General features: G+C 37.4%; 2 protein-coding genes across 6 annotated transcripts in view; one reads left to right on the top strand and one right to left on the bottom strand.

The window, feature by feature from the left end:
• LOC142555093 (pentatricopeptide repeat-containing protein At1g25360) overlaps window positions 1–21,577 on the bottom strand; it is a 36,592-nt gene extending 15,015 nt beyond the window's left edge. The window contains exons 1-3 of one of the 4 annotated variants that reach the window (XM_075665763.1): window positions 18,504–21,577; window positions 18,262–18,391; window positions 17,072–17,500 (exon numbers count right to left, since the gene is read on the bottom strand). In XM_075665763.1, coding sequence (XP_075521878.1) covers window positions 18,898–21,333 — 2,436 coding nt within the window. In that variant the 5' untranslated portion in view covers window positions 21,334–21,577 and the 3' untranslated portion in view covers window positions 17,072–17,500; window positions 18,262–18,391; window positions 18,504–18,897. Of the gene's footprint in view, window positions 1–17,071; window positions 17,501–18,261 lie in introns of those variants that run through there. The other 3 variants (XM_075665764.1, XM_075665761.1, XM_075665762.1) reach the window with 3 other exon arrangements.
• LOC142555092 (eukaryotic translation initiation factor 2 subunit beta) lies at window positions 10,869–14,789 on the top strand. Of its 2 annotated transcripts, none has more exons than XM_075665759.1 (5): window positions 10,869–11,023; window positions 12,283–12,485; window positions 12,655–12,797; window positions 13,100–13,185; window positions 14,436–14,789. In XM_075665759.1, the coding sequence occupies exons 2-5, from the start codon at window positions 12,355–12,357 to the stop codon at window positions 14,511–14,513; spliced, it is 438 nt and encodes a 145-aa protein (XP_075521874.1). In that variant the 5' UTR covers window positions 10,869–11,023; window positions 12,283–12,354; the 3' UTR covers window positions 14,514–14,789. The 2 variants fall into 2 exon arrangements, with proteins under 2 accessions (XP_075521874.1, XP_075521875.1); XM_075665760.1 differs by having other exon boundaries at window positions 10,924–11,023; window positions 12,283–12,428.
• Window positions 21,578–25,204: the final 3,627 nt, after the last annotated feature.

Here is a 25,204-nt window from a genome sequence, read left to right as displayed (position 1 = left end):
AACGATGTGGCATATCAACGGGTATAATATTCAAACAGCACTTAATGTTATCGTTGAAATGGAAGCTTATAAATAGTTGAAGAGAGCAGCTGAGAAACCAACGAACCTACAACGAATTTCCAAGCTTGATGTTACGCTGAAAATTCTTTTATTGCACTCAAATATCGAAAGCTCTCACTCACTTGATATATCAGTAGCATTCAGGCTATATATTTGAGCTTAATAACACTTTGTAATATCTGCAAACTCTTTAAGTTGTGCTAAGTTCAGTCAAGGACTGTAAAAGCGTTTGTAGCTAAGAGTTTCAGTTTTGGCATTGATAAGTCCAAACTGAAGTGGGTCAGTACAAGTCTTGTATTTGATCAAAGTCTTTTAGTAGATATCCTATCTTCATGATAGAAGGGGTGACGTAGGAGTTATTCAAGTCTCCGAACATCCAGAAACAATTGTGTTCTTTTACTTCAGTTATTATATTTCAGTTAGATATTCTATCTTTCAGTCAGTTCATATTCCGCAACTGTTTTTCTTCAGTTTAACTGATTGTCATTGACCGACGTGATACCTAGAGTCAGTTTGTAACCAAACTGAATCCAAATCTCGAAGAGAATTTAAAATTCGTGAAGTGTTTATTCAACCCCCTCTTCTAAACATTTTTCATCCTTCCAACCAATCCTTTCAAGTGGTATCAGAGCAGTTGTATTTCGTCTCAGAATATCTTACTCAAACTGTTCAGTATGTCTTCTTTTAACAAGATTCCAATGTTTTCCAGAGAGGACTTTGATGACTGGAAAATAAGAATGCAGGCTCACTTAGCTGCACAAGATGATGATATGTGGTACGTTATAACTGACGGACCCATGAAGATTTTGAAAGCCAACACAGCTGTTGCCATCACCAATGGGGCACCGCATCGTATAGAAAAGCCCATAGAAGAATGGACGACAGAGGATAAAAGAAAAGCCAATTTGGATAATGTGGCAAATGACATATTATACAAGACGCTGGATAAAGTAACCTTCAGCAAAATCAAAATGTGCAAGACAGCCAAAGAGATTTGGGAGAAGCTAATCCAGCTTTGCGAAGGGAACGAACAAACAAAAGAAAACAAACTTTCTGTTGCTATTCAGAAGTTTGACAATATCAAAATGAGAGTTGGTGAAACGATGCATGAATATGATGAAAGAACCAGCTGCATCATCAATGAATTAAATGCACTTGGAAAAGTGTACACAAACAAAGAAGTTGCATTGAAGGTAATCAGAGGTCTTCCCAAGGAGTGGGATGTGAAGACCATGGCAATGAGGGAATCCAAGGATCTGAACAAAGTTGAGCTTCATGATCTATTTGCTGATTTTAAAGCTTACGAGTTTGAGCTGCAAACTCGAGAAGGAGAATCTTCTACTCCAGCAGCCACGACTGCCTTAGCTGCTATTAGAACAGAGTCAACTGGCTCAGTTGAAAAAGCTGCTGATCAACTTAGCAATGATGCCATGTCATTGTTCATTAAAAAGTTCGGAAGATTTATGAGGAAAAATCAGGGAAATTTTCAGAATAAATATCAAAGAAGCAATTCCAAGGAAGAATCAAACGTTTGCTACAACTGTGGCAAACCAGGTCACTTTATTGCTGACTGTACCAAACCAAAGAAAGACAGTCAAGGCTCAATTGAAAGAGAAAGAAAACATATGAGCACAAAAAGAGATCTAAGGATGATAAGAAGTTCTCTAGGAAGAAGCATGAAGTGCTCTTGGCAGAAGAGGGCAAATCAAAATGGGCAGAAACTGACAGCGAGGGGTTAGAACCAGAAACTTCCTGCAGTTCTAGTGACAATGAAAAGGAGGTGAAATGCTTGATGGCTGGTGATATAGAACTGGGGTCCAGCAGCCAACAGGTATTTGAATTTAGCTCAACTGATTTTACCAGAGAAGAACTTATTTTAACTTTGCATGATATGGTTAGTGAGTATCATAAGCTTGCCTTATCATTTGAAAAGGCTAGAGTAAAGCAAACTGATCCTATAGACAATAAGACTAAAACTGATGAATAAGTTGATATGTTGAGTCTGAAAAAGGAGATTGCCGAACTCAATACTGAAAGAAGCAATGATCAATTAATGATTCAAAAGTTAATGCTTGAAAAATCAAAGCAAACTGAGCTTATTCAGGCTTTGAACAAATCATCTGTTGCATTGACTCATATACAGAACTCACAGAAATCAGTTACTGATAAAACTGGTTTAGAGTTCAGTAACCAAGATGAAATGTCTCCCAAAGATACTCGACCAAAACTGATTATGGGCAAAGGAAAATATATTCACTTTGTCAAATCAGTTATGGAACAAGAACAACCGGAACTAAGTAAACTGGTTGAACAGCCAACTGAAAGTATGAACAAGGGCAAAAGATGTGGTATTGGTTATGGCCCAAAAGAGGTAACTGATTCACACAGTCAGTCACCAAAAAGCTTTAGCAAAAATTATTCAAATGGCTACTCCAATTACTATAACAGGAAGCCAGTTCAGAAAAGATACTGGCTGAACAATCAGTTGAAAAAGGGCAAATCACATGTTGTATCTTCTGCACACCATACACCAAGCACACACAGATCGGGAAAGACCATCTGGAATACAGCAACTGGACGGTCAGTTAGACTGATCCAAGTCTGGATTCCTAAAGGACTAATCAATTTCGGACCCAAATAGAAAAGGGTACCAGAATCTTATCTTGTGTGTGATTGCAGATAACAGGTATAAGCATTGAATCAATATGGTATTTGGATAGCGGATGCTCACGACACATGACAGGAGAGTCAAACTTGTTATCTCAACTGGTTAAGTACACTGGACCAAACATCAGTTTTGGAGATAATTCCAAAGGTAAAACTGTGGGTAAGGGTAAGCTTATCCATGGTAACTTTGTCATTAATGATGTTTTATTAGTTGAGAATCTCAAGTATAGTCTGATTAGCATCAGTCAATTATGCGATAATGGATTCTCAGTTCAGTTTGACAAACATTCTTGTTCAGTCAAATGCTCAAATAATGAGATCATCCTAACTGGCAAACGGTGTGGAAATACATACAAAGTTAGTTGGAATGATCAACCTTATGCACAGTATGTTTAGTTGCTTCAAAATTTTCTCAAAACTGGTTGTGGCATAAGAGATTAAACCACCTGAATTTCAAATCTATTGCATATCTGAGTAACCACGATCTTGTCACTGGTTTGCCCAAAATGGATTTTATCAAAGACAAAATTTGTCCAGCATGTCAGTTTGGTAAACAAGTAAAATCTTCTTTTAAAAACAAGGGCCGTAAATCCTCCTCCCGATGCTTAGAGCTGTTGCACATGGATCTATTTGGTCCAATACCGGTCATGAGCTTACGGGGAAATGAAATACACCTTGGTAGTTGTAGACGATTTTTCAAGATTTACTTGGGTTATTTTTCTCAAGACAAAAGACCAAACTGCTGCACAACTGATCAACCTTTTCAAAAAATTATTAAATGAAAAATCAGTTGGTATTGATAAAATCAGATCCGATCGAGGAACTGAATTCATCAATCAAATTCTTTCAAATTTTTTAGAAAATACTGGAATTAAGCATGAGCTCTCAGCAGCTAGAACTCCTCAGCAAAATGGTGTAGCTGAAAGGAGAAATCGGACCCTTAAAGAAGCTGCTAGAACAATGCTTGCTGATTCGGGTATTTCTCAAAGATTTTGGGCAGAGGCAGTAAACACTACGTGTTATACTCAGAACAGATCAATGATTAATAAGAATCATATGAAAACACCTTATGAGATCTGACATGGAAGAAAAAGTGTGGTTTCTTATTTCAAAATATTCGGCTGCAGATGGTTCATTCTTGACAATGGCAAAAATTATTTAAAAACTTTTGATGCAAAATCTGCAGAGGGAATATTTCTTGGATATTCTTCAGTGAGCAAAGCCTATAGAGTTTTTAATAAAAATTCTCTGAATGTTGAAGAATCTATCCATGTTGTTTTTGAAGAAACTGTACTAACTGATAAGCCAACTGATCCAGTTGAGCTAGTGGATAGATTTACAGATATCAGTTTGGAGGATGATGATGAAGAAGACAATCATATCAATCAAAACAACCTCCAAACACCTGAACCAGAAGTATTAGATCAACCAGCTGAACCAGAAGCTGTTCCTAACTATCAGTTGATAGAGCAAACAAATGATATTCAGTTACCAACTGAAATCACTCCAACTGAAACTGAAAACATTCAGTTGCCCACAGAAGCAGTTGCTGAATCAGAAGCAATAAACGCTGAACTCAGATGGAAGAAATCACATTCTCCAGAATTGGTGATAGGTAATCCATCTGATCTAGTGAGAACAAGAAATCAGATGCTCAATCTATTTATTCACTCGGCTTTTGTATCACAACTGGAACCAAAGAAAGTTGATGAAGCTCTTGCTGATCCAAATTGGATAAATGCAATGCAAGAAGAGCTAAATCAGTTTATCCATAACAATGTCTGGAACCTAGTTCCAAGACCAGTTTCAAAAATTGTTATAAGTACAAAATGGGTTTTCAGGAACAAACTGAACGAAGATGGTTCAGTTGTGCGCAACAAAGCAAGGCTAGTAGCACAAGGTTATAGGCAAGAAGAAGGAATTGACTACGATGAGACATATGCACCAGTTGCAAGACTGGAGGCAATCAGAATTTTCCTTGCCTATGCTTTATTCAAAAACTTCAAAGTCTACCAGATGGACGTAAAGAGTGCATTTCTAAATGGCCAATTGCAGGAAGAAGTCTACGTTGAACAACCTCCAGGTTTTGTCAATCATCACCTTCCTGATCATGTCTACCATTTGAACAAAGCCTTATATGGTCTTAAGCAAGCTCCACGAGCTTGGTATGACACTCTTTCAAAATTTCTAATTGATCACGATTTTTCTGTTGGTTCAGTTGACAAGACTTTGTTCAAATTCTCCAAGAATGATCATATTCCACTCGTTCAAATTTATGTTGATGACATCATCTTTGGGTCAACTAACCCCAAATTATGCGAGAAATTTGCTAAGTTGATGCAGGAGAAATTTGAAATGAACATGATGGGTGAACTGACATTCTTTCTTGGATTACAATTGAAGCAACTGGAGTCGGGTACTTTCATTAGTCAAACTAAATACACAAAGGAATTACTGAAGAAGTTTGGCATGGAATCGTGTTCAGCTGCAAATACTCCCATGAGTTCATCAGTAAAACTGGACACAGATCAAGGGGGAATATCAGTTGAGACGACGCTTTACAGAGGTTTAATGGGTTCATTATTGTACCTAACTGCAAGTCGTCCAGATATTGTATTTGCTGTTTGCATGTGTGCTAGATTTCAGGCAAATCCTATGCAATCACATTTCACAGCTGCCAAGCGTATTCTAAAATATCTAAAAGGCACACAAAATGTTGGGTTATGGTATTCTAAGGATTCATCTTTCAATTTAGTTGGATATTCAGATGCAGATTATGCAGGATGTAAGCTTGATCGTAAAAGTACAAGTGGATCATGTCAGTTTCTAGGAGACAGAATGATCTCTTATTTCAGCAAGAAGCAAACATCCATAGCAACTTCCACAACTGAGGCAAAATACCTTGCTGCTGGAAGCTGCTGTGCTCAACTGCTCTGGGTTCAGCAACAACTGAGAGATTATGGAATTGACGCAAAAGAATCACCCATATTTTGTGACAATACAAGCACGATTGCTATTACCTACAACCCAGTTCTTCACTCCAGGACCAAGCACATAGATGTCAGGCATCACTTCATCAGAGATCATGCCTTGAAGAAGGACACCAGACTGGAATATGTTTCAACTGATTAGCAAGCAGCTGATATCTTCACCAAACCATTGGCTGAGACTAAGTTTTCTCATTTTCACAATATACTTGGCTTAATTGATTTATCTTAATTTTTATCAGTTAATCTTTATCAGTAATCTTGCTTATGAGTTATTTGTCAGCTGATAAAATTGAAAACAAATACAGGAAAATAAAGACAGAGATAAACTGGAATGACATTTTATTCATCTGAATAAATCATCATGGATTACAGTGTTCAATTCTTCCTGAACAAAAGCTCTCCACTTGCTCATCCATTGAGATAAATCTCCAGTGGAAGTCTTATGAAAGCTGTCAGATTCAGCCATAAGCTCTAGGATTCTCTTCTCCTTATAGAGCATCAGCTGATAATCTCTGTCATACTCGAATATATTCACCGTGTGTGCCACGTGCAGGCGCTTTCGGTATTTCTCCAGTTTCTCCACCAGGACGAGAGTGGTAGCCATCTCATTCTCCCAAAGTAACTGAAGTTCTAGTAAATCCTCCCAGTAGCGAAGGATTTGATGGAAGACTTCTTCTTCTATTGTCCCATTCCTTTTCTCTAGTGCAGCTCGCATAAATTCTTCAGCCATATCCGGAGCTTTTGAACCACTTGCATCTGCCATTTTAGCTGTTGAATTTCTTTTTGCTGATATATTTGCAACTAACTGTTCTACTCTTATTTATAGACCAGGACAAGGAAGATGAAAGGACAATGTCATTACAGCAGACGCTTACACTACTAAGCATCAGGATAATTTTAATTAATATTGCTTATAATTTTTATATGCATCTATTAAGGGGGAATATTGGTTTTAAGAGGTTAGCTGAGAAGACAAATGTTAGTCAACTCTCAACTGAAAGGACTCAGTCTTACAACTGATCGTTCAGTTGGGTTTTCTTAATCTCAGCAATGGCAAATCAAATTCCGGCACATTTATTGAACGCTATGGCTATCAATTTTGAGTCATCCCTATCAATCGGAGAAGCCGATGTGAAAAATGTTTTTCTGAAGCTTGAATCAGCAGGGTTAAAAACTTTCTTAGGGCAATTCTCTCAAGAAATCTATCCAAAAGAACTTCAAGATTTCTACTCAAATGGATTTATCAACTCTGAAGGTAACATCATCTCCACTGTCAACAATCAACTGTTGACCATTTCTGAGGATTCTCTTGGAGAATTATTTTTGCTGCCTTCTGATGGGTTGGCACAACTTGCTGATGTCAAAGCATCTGATATCGAAGAAATGCAAACCTTACTTTCTGCTGATGGACGAAAAATCAAAGTTTCCGATCCAAAGAAGGAGCTGAAGCATGAGGTTCAGTTACTTGCCGACATTGTAGCCAAGGGGCTATTGGCAAAGGTAGAATCCTTTGCTGCTTTAACCTTGGAAAAATTTCAAGCCATTACTGTCATCATGGCTGGACGGAGACTCAACTGGAAGCACCTTCTTTTCAACATCTTGAAGAATATGTTCTCTTCCACCAAGCAGTCCAAAGGTTTTGCAATTCAACTGAGCTATTTGATGAAAGTCAAAGGGTTAGTAACTGATGATTCAGAGAGATGATCTAAATTCAAAGTGTTCAATGCCAAGAATATCTTGCCTCCAAAAACTAAGTTGGATATCAATCCTGAAAATTTTGTTAAGATCAAAACAGAGATTGGGACGCAGCAGGCTGTTCCCAAATCAGTTAAGATTGCCCAGGCTCTACCACAGAAAAAGACTTCAAAGCGCAAAATGCTTATCAGTGATTCTGATGTAGAGAAGATCCCGTCTCCTCCAATTGCCAAGAAACCACAGACATTGAAAACCAAACCTACTGCTACACTTGAAGTCATACCAACCGATAAGTTGATGAAATCAGGAGCTCAACAGCCAATCCAGGCTGTTCCATTGAAGGCAATTCCAACTGAGTCCTCAACTGAGGATCAGTTACCCTTGTTCACCATTCCGCCAAATAGTATAATCACTAAATCTTGTGATAAAACCAGACTTGCTGGAGTAAAAGCTCCACTTATTAGTATTTCTCCTTACTCCCCTTTACCATTTGCCAGACCAATAGGGGTTGTGCTCAGAGAAAAGATTGATGCAACTACGTCTGGATTAACCATTCCTCATATTTTGACTGACTCCAAGGGCAAAGGTAAAATACAAGAAGAGCCCAGACCTTCGAATGCCATTCAAACTCACATTGATCTAATTTGGCAAGAGGTCAATAAATTTGCTGAAGAAAAGCTCCAAGTTTTTGAAGAATGGGTAAATTTCAGAGTCTATGTTTTTGCCAAGGACCTCAACAAAAAGTCTAAGCTGAAAAGATTTATTGCTCTAGAAAGAGCAGTGCTGAAGTTTGTCAAAGCTTCTTCAATTTATCAAGCTTTGCAGAGGAAGAAGTATTTCTTTGATCTTTCAAGAGAAAAGAAACTGAAGCAGATTGTTACTGAGCTTCGGGAAAATTTCAATCCCACAAGTCCAATTGCATTCAATGATAAAGCAGTTTATGCTCAACTGGAGACAGATTTAATTGGACTACAAGCAGAAATTAAACAGTGGGAAATGGATCAAGAACTTATCATACCAGAATTTTCTCAAGAAATTGTGACTGAAGATCTAGCTGAACAATCAGCTGGAAAGTCTGACAAGGACAATACTGCTATCCTTTCTCAGAAAGCAGATGTCTCCTCATCTTCAATTGCTCCATCTTCATTTGTGTCACCTTCTCCTATTGATGATCCCAAGATGTATTCTGAAGCTGATTTGACACTAGCTCATATTGATGAAATCATTCAATCATTGATTCAAGAAACTTCCACCAATGAACCCTTGTCAGTTGATCACTCCGCTGATCAAGCAGTTGAAGAGAATCCCATTTTAACTAACGAGCCAGTTGAAACTGTCATTTCTGAACCAACTGTTCAAGAAATAATGTCTGTTCAATCACCAGATCAGCACATTACTGAGAATCTGGAGGATCTATTGACTACTTCTGAAAATCCTCTAACTGTTGTGTCAGCTCGAATCTCAGATGATCATCAGGCAGAAGCATCAATTCATGACCCTCTAGTTGAAGACCCTGCAAACTCTCACATTCAGCAGGAAAGCTCAAATGCTAATCAACTTCAGTCTTCACCTCCTCTGGTCCAAGCGGAAGTAACTGAAACATATATTCCAGCATCGACTATTGCTGCAACAATGATATCTGAAAGAACCATGGTGGTTTTTGATCGACTCTCTCAGGAAACTGGAGCGTCGGATCAGCCAAATCCTCACTTTGCCAAAGATCTCGATTTTGCTCTTGAAGAGATTAAGGACATTCATTATAATATACATAGAGTGATTAATGATTTGTACAAAATTCAGCATACTCAACTAGCACATTCTCTGAAGCTAGAACATGCTGAAGAATTCAACTCAGAGAAACTGAAAGCAATTCAACAAGCCTTAATCTCTCTTTCTCAGTCAGTGGACGCAATTCAAAAGAACAAAGGTTTGGCTCAGAGTCTCTCCATCACTCAAGACGTTATCAGCAAACGAGTTGAAAATCTGGAGATGCTTGAAACAAGCAAAATAGACTTGTTGCAAACCACAATGCTCTCTACCGTCTCTAACATATCCTCTTCTGTCAATCTCTTATCAATCGATGTTCGGAAATTATCTCTTCAGATGTGTTTATTTGACAAAAAGAGGGAAGATATTAAAGAGCTGCTAGATCATCAAAAGAAGAGCAGTCTTTCAGTCATTGTCTGTTACTCAATTCTAAACTTTTATGTTATCTACGATGAGTTCAGTTGTTCAGTTATTTTGTGCTTAGTTTTGTCAAACACCTTAAAGGGGGAAATTGTTGGAAACAAAATTATGGCGTTTGACAAATTGCCAACTGATTATGCGAACCAACTGAATCTAGTAAACTGAACTCAGCAACTGAATATAGTAAACTGATCTACGCAACTGAAACGCAACTCAATTATTCTCCTCACCAGTTTATTGCCCAGCAGCTGATTAATTCAGCTGAACGCGTCATTAACTACCGACAAATAGTACCACTACAGCCTGCAACTATTAGTGGAACGCCACATTTCAGAGGTCACAGAGTACTGTTGTCAGAAGAATAACGACGTGGCATATCAACGAATATAATATTCAAACAGCAGTTAATGTTACCGTTGAAATGGAAGCTTATAAATAGTTCAAGAGAGCAGCTGAGAAACCAACGAACCTACAACGAATTTCCAAGCTTGCTGTTACGCAGCAAAATTCTTTTATTGCATTCAAATATCGAAAGCTCTCACTCACTTGATATATCAGTAGCATTCAGGCTATACATTTGAGCTTAATAGCACTTTGTAATATCTGCAAACTCTTTAAGTCGTGCTAAGTTCAGTCAAGGACTATAAAAGCGTTTGTAGCTAAGAGTTTCAGGTTTTGGCATTGATAAGTCCAAACTGAAGTGGGTCAGTACAAGTCTTGTATTTGATCAAAGTCTTTTAGAGGATATCCTATCTTTGTGATAGAAGGGGTGACGTAGGAGTTATTCAAGTCTCCAAACATCCAGAAACAATTGTGTTCTTTTACTTCAGTTATTATATTTCAGTTAGATATTCTATCTTTCAGTCAGTTAATATTCCGCAACTGTTTTTCTTCAGTTTAACTGATTGTCATTTACCGACGTGATACCTAGAGTCAGTTTGTAACCAAACTGAATCCAAATCTCGAAGAGAATTTAAAATTCGTGAAGTGTTTATTCAACCCCCCTTGTAAACACTTTTCATCCTTCCAACCGATCCTTTTAGTTTTAAGGAAACTGTACACGTTACAGGCCTCGGTTTGGTTTTGCTTTCTTTTACACAATAGTCATACTGTAAACATCACACTTGTTTCGGTTATTGCTTTATCTCTACAAGTTCGTTTCTACTCTACCGTTATTAGCATTTTTTCTAACAGCACATACTGATCTGAATGATGAAAAAGAGAATGTAGGAGATGATTTGGAAGGTAAGAGGCATTTGGATCTTCCATTTACTTGATGCTCCGTCAGATTTTTGACTCTTTATCTTTCCGGGCTACTGTCTACTTTTTTTAGATACCATTGAATTGAAGAGGAAGAAGGAGAAGGAATTATCCTGCAACATTATCCATGGGAAGGAAGCGATCGTGATTATGAATATGAAGAGGTATTGCTTTTGAACTGCCTTGAGCAATATAAAACGTTTTCCTTGAGGTTCTTTATTTTGCATTCGTGATATTTTTTATTCTCATTTATTGTGATTTATGTAGCAGGTTTGTAGCGTTTTCTTGTAAGAACTGGTGAGGGGAAAAAGGATGAATATTATATTTAGGGGCCTTATTAGGATTCCTAAATTATAAGTACATTTTCTTTCATATTGAAGTCCATGTAATATGCTTTAGAAGTCATAGTTTCACGAATCACGATATACATATGACTGTCAAGGCATAGGTTCTTGTTTGGTTTCTTAATGTTGTTTTACATTTTGATGATTTATCCTTTTGTGTCATTTATGTTATAAAGGTGAGTGAGTTTAAATTGTGCGAGTCTTTGTTTTGCAATAGTCTATACAAGGGGCACATGCAGATATCGATGCACTTTCATTAGAGTTGCTAGAAATATTTTCGTAACGTTTTCTAGGAGATAACTGGATCATTTGTAAATTTGTTAAAACGACATGCATGTTTTGAAAAACAAAGTGAAATAAGTGAAGATTATGTATTTCAGGGAGGACAATTATTTGAGAAGTAGGTTAACCTTAAAGCTTCATGCTCCTGGTTTTGAGGAATGATGTTGGTTATGCCATTGATTTTTATTTTCTTGGTTCCTTATCGAACTTCCGTTGAAATGAAATAAATTTAGCAGTTTCTTTTGTCATCCTCGTATTTTGGTTGAGAAATGTGACCATAAATTTAGCAGACAAAATAAAGGGCAGGAAAAGCAGACTTACTTTGAAAGTTGATTACACGGCTTCTCCGTGTATTTTCTCATGATCGAATTTCAAGTTTCACCCTAATGGTGGTTGATTAGAAGTAATCCAAGCACTTTTTCAAATACAAGGTAATATTCTTTGATAGTTTGAATGTTTGTTAGCCTAATATACACAAATGTAGAGCTTTCGTCTCATGGGATGTTTGGCAGCCTGCCTTCTAATGCTAGCATATGAACGTTAAGAGTATATAAGATTTGATGCTCATATATGTAGTTAAGTTGGTTCTTGTTTGTCGTAATATGTAATGATTTTAGAATGATGTTTATACATTAAACAGAAGACAAATTTAGTATAATTGGTCCATTATTACGTATATTAATATTTTGTTAATGCTTGTTCTTCAACTATCAATGTAGTTTATGGCCGCGTCCTTGTGTTATCTTCATTTCGTCCAAAAGGTTTTGTTTAGAGACACTGATCTTTACAATGTGCAGCTTCTCAGCCGAGTTTTCAACATCCTTCGTGAAAATAATCCCGAGCTTGCTGGTGACCGTCGGAGGACAGTCATGAGGCCTCCTCAAGTTCTCCGTGAAGGCACAAAGAAAACAGTTTTTGTCAATTTCATGGATCTCTGCAAAACTTACATAATTACATCTGTTGGCAAAATCTATTTGATAGTTGACTTAATTAGTTTGTGGTGACTTTTATTTTCTTTTCAGATGTGTTTTTATTTTCTATGCGAGTTACTTCCTCCATCTTCTGGTGCATTCAAAAATAAAGAAATTTTTATGATTGGCCGTTGGTCACACAATAGTGGCACTGCAATATTTTGGAATATCACTTCCTTTTGGTTTCCATTTTAATAGGATGCGCAGACAACCAGAGCATGTGATGACTTTCTTACTGGCTGAAATGGGAACTAGTGGATCACTTGATGGACAACAAAGATTGGTAGTTAAGGGGAGGTTTGCACCCAAGAATTTTGAGGGAATCCTCCGCCGATATATTAGTAAGTTTTATATCTGATGTCTAATTTAGTATTAAAAAAATAGTCGAAAACAAATTAACTTGCAATTAGATGCTTAATGGTTAATTCTAGGATTGAAGCATGTTTCCAACATTTTCTAGCTTTTAGGTTTGTTTTGCCTGTTGGTATGTGATTACTCAAAAACTGCTCTCAATCTGATGGCGTTTACAGCAGACAACTTAGCATTGAATATTACTTGTTATTAAATTATTGATTGATTATTCATTTACAGAAGCAAATGATTTTCTTGTCTTAGATTATTTTTGTTTTTCTATTTCGTGCAGACGAATATGTCATATGCAATGGCTGCAAAAGTCCCGATACCATCCTTTCAAAGAAAAACCGTCTATTTTTCCTAAGATGTGAAAAGGTGACAATTCTCCCTTTTTGCATGTTTTTATTCTGCCTGAAAAACTTGAAGTGAATCAATAAACTGACATCATTGTAGTAAATAATTGCATTTTGGTAAACTGTTAATTCCCTTCTCCGTTTTCTACTGGGAAAAAATTCTCTCTTTCATAGCATGTATCTTTTACTCTTAAGCATATTATTGGAAAGTATGTCGATAAAAGATGTTCAAGATAGTCTTAAGTTTGTGTTGTTTTATTGTCCTGATGAAGAATCCTTGCCTTCACTATGAAGGAGGAGGATTCTGGTGGCCGTTATTGACATCTGTTAGACAACAAAAATTCTCCTCTTTAATCTCAACTTTGGCGACGTATTTCTTGGGAAGGATATCAGCTGAAAGCCATTGGCATATAGATATTTAATTTGGTTCTGAACCACATTAGTCATTTATTGCCTATTCTTCAGGAAGCTCATTATTTTACGCAAGGAGAAATTTCCCACATTCAAATTACATTGATCATCAAAGTTCTGGAACTGCTGCATACCCTTATCGTAGGTTAACTATCTGAGACACCAATTCTGAAGCTCTCGTTTTTTCCCTTTCTCCGGCGTGCATGCATGCAATAAATCATTTCTCCTTTAAATGTAGTTTGTCTAATTGCAATCCAATATTATTAGATCCAGTGACCCTGTACTCTATCACACGCTTTGATAACTACTACTGCCTTCAGTTATGAGGCTAATGACGTGTGATGGGTAATGAGGCTCAGATTAAGTATAAAAGCCCAAGCCCACAATTATTATTAATTATAAAAGCCCAAACCCACTGTACACTCTCCAAAAAAAAAAATCTATAAATAGGAGAGTATTCTCATTATTTAGAAGGTGGAAGACTTTTGGATACGAAAACCTTTTAGCTCTCAATTACTTATTGAGCGTCGGAGTATCCACCCCGACGCCTCTGACGTTTCGTTTCTGACGCAGGTGATAGCCCACAAAAATTCTCTCCACCAGCTACTTGGACTCGTTTACGAACCAGCAGAGTAGTTTGGATAATCATCATTTTTAGCTACATCAGTGTGATAAAGATTCACCATCATAGTTCCTCAGATGTAAAGTTATTTAATTTGGTCGAAAGAGAATGATATGATTTTTTTTGCTCGTTCTGAGGAGATATTAGTCGAGCAAGCAATTGTTTTTTGCACTTGTTGGATTCATGTGCTTATATTACATCTTAAGCTAAAACTCCCTTTGTTGTGTTGTTCTTTTCAGTGTGGCTCTGGGAGATCAGTTGCTCCAATTAAAGCTGGTTTTGTTGCTCGTGTTGGCAGTAGGAAAGCTGGAACTTGATGACACTGTTTCTTTATTTCGTGTTTTAATTTGAAGTTTCTGTTTCATACCTATTCTCCCTTTTCTAGATTGATTGATGATATACGATCTATATTCTGTGCACTCACTTTTCATGAGGAGCTTGGATGTTTTAGCGGAAATTCTGGCAAAGTTGAGTTTTTGGAATTTATTGCTTGTATTGTGGTGGTATCTTAGCCTATGATTGTCAAATCATGGCGAGGCGTAGAATGGATACTTATAAATTTTAAATTGTTTGTACAGTAATTATAATAAAGACGAAATTCAGACACCAAGGGGATGTATTCAATGTAGAAGATTTATTGACTTTTGTAGATTTTAAAAGTCCAGTTGTATTCATATAAGACTTTTACATACTCTATAGAAGTCTAGTTGTATTCAAAATAGATTTTCATAGAGTTTTAAAAAGTCAAGTGATATTCAACGTTGACTTTTAAAAATTCTATAAAAATTTATAGGTATTCAAATTTTCAATAGACTTTTACATACAAATATTAAAGTCTAAGTTACAATTATAAATTGTCAAAAATTGTATTTGGTTCAATCAAAAATTTTGATAGATTTTTAAAACTTCGAAATCATACACAAGCTATTTATTTATTTCTCTGTCATTTCACATCACCTCTCTTGTTGTCTTCTCTCCTCTCGTCTATCTCTATCACTCTTTCAAATTTTCGAAGTATATCTCTATATATATTTTCATCTTTTCTTTTCAAATTTTTCATGTTTTGGTTGATTGTTCATTTAATAATTTTTTATTTTAATATTATAGAAAATTTTGAATTCTAGAATGGATTTTATGATTTTTAATTTATGATTGAATAGCCATGATTTTTTTTAAAATTCTTTTTATTATTTTCAATTAATATGTAAGTTATGATATTTTTATACAAAATTATATCCACACAGTGTTAAATAATATTCTTTTCATATATATTATCAATTCAAAAACAAGGTTACACATTAATCAATTGATGTATTTTAAAAAATTTACAAACATGCATACAAACTCATATATACACATATAAAGATTAAATTATTTAACTTTAAATAAGTAAATTTAATTATTAATATAAATATTGAAAACTATTTCAAACTAAATATGTTATATATGTCAATTAATTATCGGTTCAAAGAAATTAATAAAAAATAATATGTTATAATTAAGTACAAAATTTATAAAATTCTATATATAAAAAATTTCACAAAAGTCTATAAAAATCTTGCAAAAAAGTCTACATGAATCTTCATAAACCTGTGAAATTGTGTAAAAGTCAATAAAAATCTATACAAGTCTATCATTTGAAAAAATAATTAAAAATCTTCAAAACTCTGAATTAAATACGCCTAACTAAACGAGAAGGAAAATGCTCCTTAAAACTGAATTCGATGAACCTTTTCACAATGTAATAATAAGTGCAAATTTGAAATGAAAATTATTTTTACAATATAGTCCTAGTAAGAAAAATTTTATTTTTACAATATAATCAAAGTAGAAGTAAATCTTTAGTGTCTGAAAAAAAATATGTGAATCATTTAGAACACAATATATTTCACTAAAATTTATATATCTTTTATCTAATATTCTATCTATATAAAATCATGAATAAAATTTTGAATTGTGTACATACATTTATGTCCTTGTTATTTCTAAATTGTCGAAATTGAGCATTGATTCTTGGTCTTCCATCTTTTGGTTTTCCTCATTTTAATTATTAATATTAATTGCTTATTTTATTTTTATTTTCATTAATTGATTCTTTATCCGATGTATTTATATAAGATAATTAGTAGATAAAGCATGAATAAAATTTTGAATTGTGTACTTACATTCATGTCCTTGTTATTTCTAATTTGCCGAAATTGCCCATTGATTCTTTGTAAACTAAATTATTATGACAAAACCATATAAAATAAGAAACGTAATATATAACTTATATTTACCATAAAGAGCAACTCTGAATGAACATATACAAGATATGTTTGTGTCATAATTAAAATTAAAAACAATATATTATTTAATTTGAAATTATAAAAGTTGTCGTTAATTTTTCAATTTTTAAATTTTAATTTGTATTTAAAAAACCAAAAAAAATCGAAAAAATGACATGATCCAACTCGAATAAGATAATAGAGAACAAAATGAAATCTAATATTAAGATGATGAAGATATATCTTTGGAAAAATGAGATGCAAATTATTGATAAAAAAAAAAATCACTGACGCCCAAAAAATTAATATGGAAAGATCGTTTCATCCATAAGAAAATAATAGATAAAAAATAAAAATATATCAAGTTATTAGGATAAGTAAAAGATAATTTAAAATAAGTTCATGTTTAAAAATATATTCTATATGTCTGATATAATAAAATTTAGAGCAAGTCTGTTGTAAAATGGTTTTACGGATTTTTTTTATGATAAAGGTCAACCCTACTCATATTTACAATAAAAAGTAATATTTTTTACATGAAAAATACGAGTGACTCAAATAGAAGATCCGCCTCACGAAATTGACCGGTGAAATCGTATCATAAAATTTAATGCGTCAACGCACATATAAAAATATACTTGTCATATTAACGTCGAAACTAAATAAGTAAACAGACTTAAAAAAACACTCCACATTCCATATTTATTTCTTCTTGGGGAAGTATAAACTTGTCTTTGATAAAAGAGTAAAACCGTGATGATGTGCTTCGACTCATTGGTGTGGGATGGACGATCCACAAGGAGGAGAGCCCTTCTGCCAGCTAGCTCGATGAGATGGACGACATAGAAGCAAATCGGTGGGCTATGATTTGGGTAGGGGACGTGTTCCTTCTTCCACGGTCGAATCCATGGCTACAGTCCTCTCAAATTCCCTTTCGGTGAAATGGGGTTTGAAGTGCACCAAGCTTGTTGACCGGTTTTCATTCATGCCCTCCCACAAGGCATCAAGTTTGAGTTTGGTAGAGATTGTTTTCTTCTCTGTTAAAATCAACTAAGATTTTAGTAGGAGGGGCGACGTCATATATTTTGGGAACCAAAATTTATATGTTGAAGGAAAATTAGATAAGAACAGAAGTGAATGCACGCATGCAGTGAAGAAAATACTAGAGCTTTCAAAACAGTCACGAGAGGAACAAATTTGGACAAGTATGCCATAGGTTTGTTACTATCTCTTAGTATGTTTGGTTTGTTACAATCTCTTAGTACGAAGAGATGAAAGATGCAAGTCAAAAAACCTTTTAAGAGGACGAGATACATAAATTGCAAATCAATCCAAAATTTAAATCACAACATACAAGACAAAATCATAATAAAGACTAATCAATCAGAATAATACAATTTTAAATTCAAATGATATACTTTTCGACAATCTAGTTGCTTCAAGCTAGGATAAATATGAAGCACAAGCATCCATTCATACTTGCCCGGGAATGAACTCTTACTGTTGCTAGATAAATTTGTTTCAGTAATAATTGCCTAAAGCTTTCCACATTCACCAACTGACAATGCAGTCATTCGACACAATACCATTTAGTATACAAGGCCTAACAACATTCTGAAATATCCAAAAGCTATAACGAAACAAATCAATGTAAAATCCTGACATGATTAGGATTATCCTGAGTAAATAAAAATAAATACAAATAGTTTCAAAATAATTAAGCTCAGGGCTCATTCACGACATAATTTGGGGAAAGCAAGCTAAGAAAATCAAGTTGAGGCTCAAAGGCGAAGCTTACCTCCCGAGTAAGAAATGTCCACTTGGATTTGGTTAGCAACTGCACGGAGTTAACTGGAATATCCTTTTCGATGACTTCTAATGCCAGTGGTTGTCCATATGTAGACTTTCTGGAGTCAACATACATTTCCCTACATCAGATGTATGCATTGAACATCATGGTTTTGGCGTATGGTGGATGTTACATAAATTATTTCAGGTAGTTAATAATATCAATCGATAAAATAAATTCGTGAGAACCACCTCCATCGCTAATCCAAGACTAATTTGAGGATGTAATACATAAAGCGAAATAGTTCAACTTTCTCAAATGAACTCAAATATGTTTTCTCATGTCAAAAGTTTTAACTAGCAAGAAGAAAAAATCGCAGCGCAGGTCATTCAGCCGATAAAACAATAACTCCCTCCCCATCCCCTCCTTTATCCTCTCACTGGGATTAACTTTCTCAATGGGATTAACTTCAAGGGTTGTAACTACAAATGACTTGCACATATTTGTAGCTTTAATTTGAGAAGTAAACTCCATGAGATGATATATGTTTACAACATTGAGGGTATTATACGAAGGAACCAAAAATCATCTCCTCATTCACATATCCCAAATCCTTGAATCAGTCACAGCATGACACCATTATGTTCACCAATAATCACCACAAGAACAATCACCATCCTCAAAATGATGAAACCTCTTCCGATCTCTCACAATGATCTTTCTAGTTTCTACTTTGGACATGAACTTGAATGCAGTGTGACAATCTCCACAAATACGGAGGTTTTTGAAGACTCTAATGGTCGCCGCACGAGGAAGTTTCAGTATTCCAAAAACAACCGCAAGCTTCTCACTATGAGTAGACAATGCATATTCCTTCTGTTCAGACTCCATATCATGCAACACGTATTTCGTGTCAGGGGCATATCCCAATTTCCTTAGCTTCACTACTAACTCCTTCAGATAACTGTATACCGCTTGGACCTCAGGGTGTACAGTGTCATCGACTAAGAATACATGGACCTTGTTCTCAACCTCGAGCCAACTACAACCTGGCTCTTTCTTCACCCCTCGATCCCTCATGAATTTTCGAACTTTTGCCACTTCATCCCATTTCCCAGCAGTTGCAAACATGTTAGCCAAAAGTATATAGGTGCCATCATGTTGTGGGATCTTCTCAAAGAGTTGTTCAGCAGCATGAACGCCCAACTCTATGTTACCATGAAGTCGGCTGCCAGCTAGTAAAGCTTCCCAAACTGGGGCTGCAGGCTCAAATGGCATGGACTGGACCACATCTTTGGCTTTTGACAATTCTCCTGCTCGACACAGTAGATCAATTAATCGAGCATAATGATCTTCACCAGGAGTAATTGCATAAACTTTCTGCATTACGTCAAAATTGTGTTGTCCTTCTTCAACTAAACCTGCATGACTACAAGCAGTGAGTACTGTAAGAAAGGTTATCCGATCGGGTAATATGTTTTCTTCCAACATTTCGTTGAAAAGTTCCAGAGCTTGGACACCATGCCCATGTTGTCCAAGGGCTGCTATCATGGCATTCCAAGAAACAGAATCAAGAAAAGGCATGGTAAGGAAGACTTTATGGGCAGCATCTAGGGCGCCACATCTTGAATACATGGTTATTAAAGCATTCCCAGCAGACAGGCTAGAGTCAAAACCAAGCCGGACTAGCTGACCATGGAGCTGACGTCCTTGCTCTAAAGCTGCAAGTATAGCACAAGATATAACAGCTCCTGAAAATGCATAGTCACACGGCTCGAGTCCATGTGACTTCATTTGATTAAAAAGCTTCAAAGCTTCCTCACTTGACCCATTTTGTGCTAATCCAGATATCATAACAGTCCAGGATAACAGATTTTTCTCACGCATCTGATTGAAAATGGAACTTGCCTCGACAATTTGCCCTGCGCTCACATAGGCTGATAAAATCGCATTCCATGAAACAAGGTCTTTGATGCAAGCTGCGTCAAAAACATGTCGTGCTTGGTAAATTTTCCCACATTTCCAATATAAGGTTATCAGAGCATTGCTTACAGATGCCAAAAAATGCCCAGGGGATTTTGTCTCTGTCCGTAGGATGTAAGCATGAACCTCTTTACCATGAAGAAACAACCCAGCATCAGCACAAGCACTAAGAATATTGGTGTAGGTAAAATCATCAAAGTTAATCCCTAAAGAATGCATCTTTCTGAACATTTCAAACACTTGAAACACCAATCCTTTCTCCACGTACCCAGAAATCATAGCATTCCATGCCACCACCAACTTTTCATCCATGCCATCAAAAACTTTACGGGCAGAATCAAGATCCTCATTCTTAACATACCCTGTTATGATCGTTGTCCATGTAAGTTCATCCTTCTCATGCATCCCATCAAGTAACTTTCTTGCTGAGGCCATTAATGACGTGGAGGAAGTCACAGGCGAGGAGGCACACTTGACATAAGCGGCTATTAGGGCATTTACCACAGAAGTAAATAACCCAGTACCAGACTTGACCACAGCACAATGTAGCTGATGGCAATGCTCTTCTCTATCAGCTATGAGTGCCAACGCTGCCAGTACACTCGTATAAGTATAATTATCAGGTATAAAACTATTCTCTCTCATTTCATTAAATACTCGAATGGCAGCAAAGCCATCGTCATTGTGAGAATAACAAGTGATCATCGCATTATAACAAATAGTATCTCTAATTCTTAATGGGGTTTCATTAAATACCTCTCTGGCCGACCTAGGCTCCCGAGACGCAGAATATGCAGCAATCAAAGTAGTTCTTGCAACAACATCTGGTTGAGGTATTTTATCGAACAATTTCTTTGCATAGTTCAAATTAGAACATTTACAGTATATATCGATCAAACGGTTGAGGATATGTTTACGCGGAACAAACCCAGAAGTTATCATGTGAGCGTGGACAGTGGGGGCGAGAGAATAGGAGGCAGTTCCATGTTGGCAGCATAGATGAAGGCTGGCTGCATAGTTGTTGGCCACGGCGCCAAGGTCCGTTGTTTGACGGAGGTTCTGAGAAAGGTTGAAACATACTGCAGTGCTACTTTTCATAGAAATGGGATGGGAATTAAGGTATCAGAAATCCTCAACTCAGACACCCCATTCTTTCGCCATCAATTTCCAACAAAAACCCAGTTGTGTACAACAAAAAATAGAATGGATTATTCTTTTCTTTGAAATATCTTTTCCATCTCATTTATTCAGTGGAAATTCTTGAGATTTCCTTTCCGTCCCCTTAAATTCGAAGAGAGGTTGTTCGGTTCAGTGAAGTGAAGTGATGTGATCCGCGTAAATCGGGTGAGCGAAAGTCGGAGCGATCTATTGGATGATGATATAAGGTTTAAAGAAAATGAGTAAAGAAAAGATATATTTTGTGAGAAAAATATATCTCTGTAATTTTAGACTTTTACCGTGAGCTGCAAATAATGAAATGAATTCGTGAATGAGCACCGGAGGAGTATCCGACGTATCCACTCCGATGGTTAAATCAGCAAGTGAGGAAGAAAGGTGAAATGGCTTGTATATATGTGAATATACGTGAGTGCTTGAGAATTCAAAGTTCCAGAATCTTTAAATGATATTAATACCTGCTATTTATAGGAGAAAATCTCATGATTACCTTGTTTTCAGTGCCTACCTGCTAAGTAGGGTAAGGTGGCCGCTCATACCCTACTTCTGATAACTTCTCTGACACGCCAAACTCATGTTGTTCTGATAGATAAGATAGCCCATATCGACACACTCGAGTGTGGTGCGTTTCTCGAGGCATCTCGGGTAGATAGTTCCCGGGAGTTTATACGAGAGCCCGGGCTCTTGATTACCCGCGGAAAGAATATCCCGGGTATCACCATGCCCGGCTGCTGAGGAAATTACTCTGCATATTGACTCTGATTTGGGCTATTCATTTAATATTCTGGGTCATCCATAACCCGGGCTCTTATCGGGGTATCACCACCCATCCCTCAAATAGTCGGGCTAGAGTCTTACTCGTTGTCCCGATCAGTTACGTTTGAGCTTAAATAGAAAGATAATTCATCTCGATTATAAAAGCATCAGGAGCTTCAAATATCCCAAAGATAAGATGAGATACCGGGAGCTTCAGTATCCCGGACTTTGAATCAGATGACAGGGCCTCATGTCTCGCGGACTTTGAATATTTTGCCGGAGCCTCACGTCTCCCGGAATTTGAATATTTTTTGTCTTTTAGTCTTCTCGGGCAGTGGAGATGATGTTATGATGACGTATGCCCTAAAATTCCAACGGTCGGAAACGTTTCGTATTCTGAGTTAATGATGAGTCTGACGCTTCGATATCCGCGCCTGTCTTTTCATATGCCTGCACAATTTTCAAGATGCCTCCTCATCGTCCGATTCGACTTTAGATCAACGGTTAAGAATAATTCTCTCAATCTATATATAACAACACACCCCTTCATTTGTCACTTTCTGATTTTTCAAATTCTCTCCAGATTTCTCGCTTTCTTCGACGTGCAGCGCTCCTCCACTCCGATGATCTCCCTACTCTCAAGCCTTCGTCTCCCATCGATGCATGTAAGTCCCTTCTTTCTTTTCCAAATGTCTAATTCCACTTCCTCTACGTCTGGTGCGAATGCGCGAGGCTCGCCTAGTGATGAGTCCATCGCGCTGCGCCCATCTCCTTCCCCTTCTCTTCCCCCAAAACACTCCTTCGCCCAGTCTTCTAGAAAACCCAAAATCCAAACCTCCATCCTCAAAACCATCATCTTCTGACCTCTGCCGAGCTCTGAAAAAGGGCAAGGGTAAGGGCAAAGCCCAGGCTTCTTCCCCACCCCCCAACCTGAGACTCCAGGAGTTCCTTGGTTTGCTTCAATGAGCAGCACCTTACGCTCAGGAGCGGACGAGGAGCTCAAGACTCTCGGCTCCAATCTTCTTCTTTTCCTATCATAATCCCCGGTCCTTCTAACAGGGCAGACATCCCTCCTCCTGGCTATATCAGCTTCTTCTGAGACCAAGTCAGAAATGGTCTCTTGTTTCCCATCCCCTCCTTTTACATCGAGGTCGTCAAGTTTTTTGGTGTACATATTAACCAACTTCACCCCAATTCTTTTCGCATCACGGCCTCGGCCTACGTTCTTTTTAAGATAAACAATCTCCTTATCAACCCCCTCGTTCTACACTACTTTTTTGTTTGCCGGTTGGGAGACAATGCCTTCTCCATGTCTGCCCGACGTAACTCCCGATTCCTTGATGATATCCCTTCTTCCCAGAAGGGGTGGAAAGGACAATTCTTTTTCATCCAACTCCCGGTCCCCCTTCTTTTTCTGACCGAGTTTCTTCCTTCCCTTTCCCTACAACCCGCCCTTCCCAAGGCTTATAAATTTGAGGATTCCTTCCTCAGAAGCCAAACCCCCGTGGAGGGTCGTAAATATTCTTCCTCCATCCTTATATCATATGAAAATTTGATTGCCTATGGATTGAGTGCCCGGGCTGAAGACCGAATTGACCGAGTGATAGATGAAGTTGCTGGCTCGGGCGCTCAACCCAGTAGCTCTCTCTTCCTTAAATTCCTCCTTTATTTCTTGTCTCATTATTTTGTAATCAATAGCTAACCATCTTTCTTTCTTTTTGTGTAAATACTTCATAGATGCAAGAGGCATTTGCCAGGAAATGGGCAGCCGAGAAAGCGGCCAAGGAGAAGAAAATGGCAGCTCGTCAGGCAGCTGCCGAGAAGAAAAGATTGGCTGAGGAGGAGATGGTCCGGCAGGCTGAATCTATCCGGGCAAATACCGAGCAAGAACGGAAGACGTCCCAGGCGAGCTCCCAAGATTCTGAAGACCATGTTCCTCTCATCCAGAGGAAGCGAAAGGCTGTCACAAGCCCCGAGGTGATTCTGGTTGAGAGTAACCGGGAAGGGGATCATGGCTCCTCCTAAGCAAATCAGTCATCCCCTCCTCCCCGCCAACAGCCTACCCAACAGCCCCTCCTTGCTGAACAGCCCACCCAAGCTAATATTTTTGCGGAGGGAGCTACTCCAACAGGGCTTAGGCTTTTCAAACAGCTCCTCATTCCTGACGAGGAGACACATTTGAGGGGCTCTCGTCCCACCCCCAAGCTCTTTGAAGGCTCCAACAAGATTCTGGCCGTAAGTTCCTTTGATTATTTCTTTTTCCACTTTTTTTTTACTAACTCCTTTTGAACAGGTGTTCAAATGATGATCTCGATTTTCGAGGAGGTAGCTGTGACAGCTATCACAAAGAATAATCAAGCCCGAGATCTACAAGAAGTTCATGAGCAGCTTCAAGGAGAGCTGTCTCGAGTTAAATCTGCCTACGAGGAAGAAGTGGCCGGCCTCTGCGCTGCTTTGGAATCGACTCGAGCAGATCTGGAGAAGGCTCGAGATAATATCATTGAAGGCCTTAACTACGAAGAGGCTATGCAAGGGACAATATATGTCTTGGAATCGATGAGTAATTCTTTATCCGAGCAGGTAGAGTTACAGCAGTCCTAGGGCAGAAAGAGCCGAGAGTTCCCTGGCTGCGGCTAAACGAAATAAGGAGCAACTGCAGGTCTCCTTCCTCCTCTCTCCCGAATTCAAGGCGGCCATAGAAGATCGGGCACATCCCCTTTTCAAGACCGGCTTTGAAAAATGTCGGGAACAATTTGAAGAGGCTGGGCTCCTACCTAAGGATATAGAAAATTTCTCGAACTTCGGATGAGCCATCGCATCCCTCTCCAAGGATGGAGAAGAGGAGAAAGAGGACCCTGAAGAGGAAGAGCATCCAGGGTCCGAGCACATAAATTTAGACTAGACTTGTAATTTCCTTCTTTTGTAATCTCTAACCTCCGGGCTTTTTATTAATGAAATATAATTTTTCCATTTACTCATTTTTTTTCCATAAATAAACAAACATTGTAGAACTAACCGGCTTCTGATAAGTCAACTG

This window comes from Primulina tabacum, chromosome 9 (assembly GCF_025594145.1).
Source record: "Primulina tabacum isolate GXHZ01 chromosome 9, ASM2559414v2, whole genome shotgun sequence".
NCBI lineage: Eukaryota > Viridiplantae > Streptophyta > Magnoliopsida > Lamiales > Gesneriaceae > Primulina > Primulina tabacum.
This window is presented reverse-complemented; position numbering and strand designations above follow the sequence as displayed.

Bases quoted from the DNA above. Each gene is read 5' to 3' on its own strand.
- LOC142555092 (XM_075665759.1), top strand. From the start codon at position 12,355: ATGAGGCCTCCTCAAGTTCTCCGTGAAGGCACAAAGAAAACAGTTTTT. The intron at 12,486-12,654 runs GTGACTTTTATT...CCATTTTAATAG, and splicing joins GTTGACTTAATTAGTTTGTG to GATGCGCAGACAACCAGAGC. The intron at 12,798-13,099 runs GTAAGTTTTATA...TATTTCGTGCAG, and splicing joins AATCCTCCGCCGATATATTA to ACGAATATGTCATATGCAAT.